At 39.2% G+C, this 5521-nt stretch overlaps 1 protein-coding gene across 1 annotated transcript; it reads left to right on the forward strand.

Moving 5' to 3' along the window:
- The first annotated feature begins 4634 nt into the window (after window positions 1-4634).
- Window positions 4635-5023, forward strand: LOC115284165 (40S ribosomal protein S27-like). The gene has a single exon (XM_029930845.1). The coding sequence runs from the start codon at window positions 4681-4683 to the stop codon at window positions 4933-4935; it is 255 nt and encodes an 84-aa protein (XP_029786705.1). The 5' UTR covers window positions 4635-4680; the 3' UTR covers window positions 4936-5023.
- The last annotated feature ends 498 nt before the right edge of the window (window positions 5024-5521 follow it).

Here is a 5521-nt window from a genome sequence, read left to right on the forward strand (position 1 = left end):
TAGAGACTACTTAAAACATAAAATCGTTAGGGGCGCCTGGCTGGCTCGGTTGGTTAGGTGTCTCACTCCTGATTTTGGCTCCGGTCATAATGTTGTGGTTTGTGAGTTCAAGCCCCACATCGGGCTCTGCCTTGACAGCACAGAGCCTGCTTTGGGATTCTCTCTGTCCCTCTGCCCTTCTCCCCTTCTCCTGCTCTTTTGCTCTATCAAAATAAATAATAATAATAAGGGGCGCCTGGGTGGCTCAGTCAGTTAAGCGGCCGGCTTCAGGTCATGATCTCACAGTTTGTGGGTTCAAGCCCCGCGTTGGGCTCTGTGCTGACAGCTAGCTCAGAGCCTGGAGCCTGCTTCAGATTCTTTGTCTCCCTCTCTCTCTCTGGCCCTCCCCTGCTCGCACTGCCACTCTCTGTCTCTCAAAAATAAATTTAAAAACATTAAAAATTAAAAAAAAAGACGACTCCTCCATTACTTAACTACTCAACTTAAAGTCACTCATTTTTGTCTGCTTTGCCACCTAAAAAAATTACAGAATATTTTCTAAACTCTATTACACAGCATAGTCATGAATTATTTCACTTACAATTTGTGGGTGTACAAAGTGGGAGGACCTGGCTAGGCTTCAATGACAGAAGATTCCCTTCTTGATTTTTTTTTAATGTCTATTTATTTATTTTGAGAGAGAGAGAGAGAGAGAGAGAGAGAGAGAGAGAGAGAGAGAGAGAGAACCTGAGTGGGGGAAGGGCAGAGAGAGGAGAGAGAGAACCCTAAGCAAGCTCTGTATCAGCCCAGAACCTGATGCGGGGCTTGATCCCACCAACCCTGAGATCATGACCTGAGCTGAAATCAAGAGATGGACGCTCAACTGACTGAGCCCCCCAGGTGCCCCTACTCCATTCTTGATTTTACAGGAGGAAACACCGCTGAGGTGGTAAGGGAGAACGCTCCAAGCTATTTATATAGGTACAATAGTTCTTACATCCTTTTATAAGGCTGACAAAGAAAGAAATCCCGAAGCTCAGTTATCCTAGATGTTACTGTTTGAACCTAACTGAAAGTTTCCTTTCTCCCTTGTTTAGCTATTAGAACTGATTACAGAAAACTTCTGAAGTAGACAAAGTCGCAGTAAACAAATGGGAGTACTTCACAAAAATTTAGCCCAAGTGGATTATCATATATTATTTGTCTTTCTCTGAGTGACTTATTTCGCTTAGCATTATATTCTCTAGATCCATCCATGTTTTTGCAAATGGCAAGATTTCACTCTTTTTATGGCTGAGTTATATTCCACTGTGTGTGTACGTGTGTGTGTGTGTGTGTGTGTGTGTGTATATACATATCTCAATCCCATTTCTTCTTTATCTATTCACCTACTGGTGGACACTTGCATCAATATCTTGGCTGTTGTAAACAGTGCTGCAATAAACATAGGAGTGCATACAACTCTCTGAGTTAGTGTTTTCATATTTTGGGGGTAAATACCCAGTAGTGGAATTACTGGAGCCTATGGTAATTCTATTTTTACTTTCTGCAGGAACCCCCATGCTGTCTTCTACAGCGGCTGAGTCACTTTGCTTTCCCACCAGCAGTGCACAACAGTTTTTTCTCCACATCCTCACCAACACTTGTTTCTTGTCATGTTGTACAATTTTAATAGTGATTATATATAATTCTAATTTCTGCTAAGCTTTTTAGTGTCCACTCAGTTATAACATTAAGCAAAATAGGTTTTAAGAATTGTATTTAATTTTTTATTTAAACCACCCCGAAACCATTGCAGATATGAAAACACAGAGGGGAACTTCCTGGCCAGTTTCTGCATGAAAGACCAATGCTATAGAGATAAGTAGAAAAGCAAAGCCTCAGGCCTTCTATAGTCCTTTGTACCCCTGTCAATAACACAGACACTTGTCCTCAATTTTGGCAACCTTGGGCCAGAGAAACAGATGACCCCAGGGTGCACCCAAAGGGAAATTCTGAGGTAAGAGAGAGCACGGCCCAGACCTGCCTGTCACCCCCTGTCTTCACACCACCACCAACAAACCTCTGGGAACTGCTTGATCTGAACCAGAGTAGGAGAGAGGACATGTACCAAATATTAAATAAAGCTTGGAGGAATGAACTCTGAGGGGCAGTCATCTGCTTACAATTCTGAATAAAGTACTTGAAATGAAAGTTATCATTGTAATCTTTTTTGGACATTTTTAATCCTTTTTGGAGTAAGACAAGTATTTATATTGATAAAAAATAAAGTATATTTTTATGTCTTGAATTGTATATATATATATTTTTTAAGTGTTTAAAATGACAATGTTGGGGCGCCTGGTTGGCTCAATCCACTAAGCATACGACTTCAGCTCAAGTCATGATCTCCAGGTTCATGAGTTCAAGTCACGCATGGGACTCACTGCTGTCAGCACAGAGCCTGCTTCAGATCCCGTTTCCCTCTCTCTCTGCCCCTCCCCTACTAAGTGTATGTGGGTGAGCACGCACCCTCTCTCTCTTTCTCTCCTTCTTTTTCTCTCTCCCTCTCTCTCTCAAAAATAAACATTAAAAAAAACAGCAAACAGAATATTTGTTTTAATGGCAATGTCAACTTCTCTTACATACTTCTTCAGTTGTGAGTTGTATTAAAAAGAAAATAAAACCACAGACCCAAAATGGCATCACTTAGGCCAAGTCACCGAACCGGGGCATTAGAGCCAACCTAACTGCACTTGCAACCTCCTACACAAATGTAGTCTTAACTGGTCAGGAATTTTCTGGTAAACACCAAGGAGGCAACTTGTCACATGGTCCTCTCTATCTCCCAAAGAAAGACGAGATAATCCACCTCCTAAGACCCACTGTCCCCAAATGAAGGTGACCTCACCTTAAATAATGTGTTTTTCTATTTATGACTTTCGATTTACCGGTCTTGCCTTTGAAAACCTTTCCCTTTGTGTAGCCCTTCGGAGCTCCCCGCTACTTGCTACACACGATGCTGTCCAATTCACGAATCATGTAATAAAGCCAATTAGATCTTCACATTTGCTCAGTTGAATTCTGTCCTTTGACAGTTCTGTTTCACAACAGACGACCCCTAATTAATTTTTGTCAATCATCATAGCAAAGTAAACAAAGAAGTGCAAAGAGAGCGCTCCATTGTTTTCTGCAAGTCTGTCTCCTGTCTTTATATTTAAACAGAAAAAGAATGCATTTCTTTTAAGAGAAATAGTACTTTTGTTAATCAAAAATAAGGGATGAAAAAGTTATACTAGATCCGGTCAACCAACAGCCAGGCTTTGTTTCCAGCTAATTAAAAAGCAGAAAAGAACCCGGTTTCCGTTCCATTATAATGATGTTCCTTTCAACAACAGCATGAGAAGCTAAGGAATCGTGACAAAATGCAATTACTTAATTCTAATATTTTCAATCATTCCAACTGCGTTTGATTCTATTCTACACATTTCTTAAAATATTTGCATTACTCTCAAGGTGCCTGGGTAGTTCAGTTGGTTAAGTGTCAACTCTTGATTTCAGTTCAGGTCATGATCGCACAGTTCATGAGTTCGAGCCCCACATCAGGCTCCACACTGACAGCATGGAGCCTCCTTGGAATCCTCTCTCTGCTACCTCCTGCTTGTGCTCTCTCTCCCTCTCTCTCAAAATAAATAAATAAAACTTTTTTAAAAATACTTGCATTAATCTCAATATTTTTACCTTATTATCAGAACCTTTGTAATTCCTAAAGCATTGGTTTCTGGCTTACGTGTGCATTTCACAAAAAAAAAAATGTGCCCATATTGGCTAGAAAAGAAAAAGTGATTCTATTACAATCACTTAGGATGATAACAAAAGAATACACAAAGATGCTTGGAGGAAAAAATGTCAAAGACTTGGAAACAGGTAAAAGATTACGGAGTGTCCTTGCAGTAGCGCACTGGGTATTTTCCAGCCGACCCTGCCACGATTATTTAATTCTACAGGGGTGCACACCTTTGACTGACTATGGTTCCACTGACCAGGCTATTTTACAACTTTGTAAGGTTAGAAGTTAAGTTGTAGAAAACTGTCAGTAATACAAATAATTGCTATTGACTGAAATGCAAATTAATTTTGTTGGATAGAAATAGACCTTAATTTCTGCCCTGTCAAAAGAATGACCTCAAATATTACATTTTATTGCATATAGGACAGTACTGTCTCATATATATTTTTATATATAAATGACCATATTGTCATATATATACACATATAATGCATATATATGACATATATGTCATAATGTCATATATATGACTATAGATATAGATATATCACATGCCACATACATAATTTTACATTTTCTAGTATCATGTTAAAAAGGTAAACAGTTAAGAGATGAAATTCACTTTATTCTCTTTTTATTTTTTTTTAACATTTATTCATTTTTTGAGAGACAGAGAGAGAGCACAAACAGGGGAGAGACAGAGAGAGAGGGAGACACAGAATCTGAAACAGGGTCCAGGTTCTGAGCTGTCAGCACCAAGCCCAAAGTGGGACTCGAACTCACGAACTGAAAGATCATGACCTGAGCCCAAGTTGGACGCTTAACTGACTGAGTCACCCAGGTGCCCCAAAATTCATTTTAGCTGTTCGTGTGCTGCTTGGTTGGGGTGTTGCTTTAGAGATCGGACTGGCCGAGATTGCGAAAGGATCAATATGCCTTTGGCTAGAGATTTACTCCACCCATCCTTGGAAGAGGAAAAGAAAAAACATAAAAGGAAACGGCTAGTTCAAAGCCCAAATTCCTATTTTATGGATGTAAAATGTCCAGGTTGCTACAAGATTACCGCGGTTTTCAGCCATGCTCAGATGGTGGTTCTTTGTGTAGGCTGTTTAACAGTGTTGTGCCAGCCAATGGGAGGAAAGGCCAGAGTCACAGAAGGGTGTTCATTTAGAAAAAAGCAACACTAATGATCCACACTACCTCTTGAATTTGTGTTATATCGCAGAAAGCCTTATCAGTTCAATAATTCCAATTAATCTACCAAGATAATGTAATTATGTTTAATTTTGTAAGGTATACAACAGTCATCTCCTATTTTGGTGTCAGTTTTTCAGTAAAGTTTTGATTATGGGCCAAAAAAATTCATTTTAATAATAGATTTTATTTAACTCAATATATCCAAAATATTGTCATTTCAGCAGGTAATCAACTTTTAAAATATTGAGATATCTTGTATTTCTAAATCTCCAACATTCATTCTGTATTTTACATTTACAGCACATCTCAAATCATACTGGCCATAATTCAGTGCTCAATAGTCACATAGAATTATTGGCTACCTTATTGGATGGTGTAGCTATATAATCTTTGTATCAGCCTAGATGGTTCAACCACTACATCTTCTCATGCAAGTATTTACTAAAACAGTTTTGGTGTTAATCCTAGAAATTTTTCAGCATCTATTATATGCCTGGGTGTCCACTCTTTACTAGGACAGGTACAAAACTGTACAATGGACGCCCCTGCCGCCAAAGAACAAGGTGGGATAAGACA

The sequence above is a fragment of the Suricata suricatta genome, chromosome X (genome assembly GCF_006229205.1).
Source record: "Suricata suricatta isolate VVHF042 chromosome X, meerkat_22Aug2017_6uvM2_HiC, whole genome shotgun sequence".
Lineage (NCBI taxonomy): Eukaryota > Metazoa > Chordata > Mammalia > Carnivora > Herpestidae > Suricata > Suricata suricatta.

Excerpts from the sequence above, each read along its gene's own strand:
- LOC115284165 (XM_029930845.1), top strand. The coding sequence starts at position 4,681 with ATGCCTTTGGCTAGAGATTTACTCCACCCATCCTTGGAAGAGGAAAAG.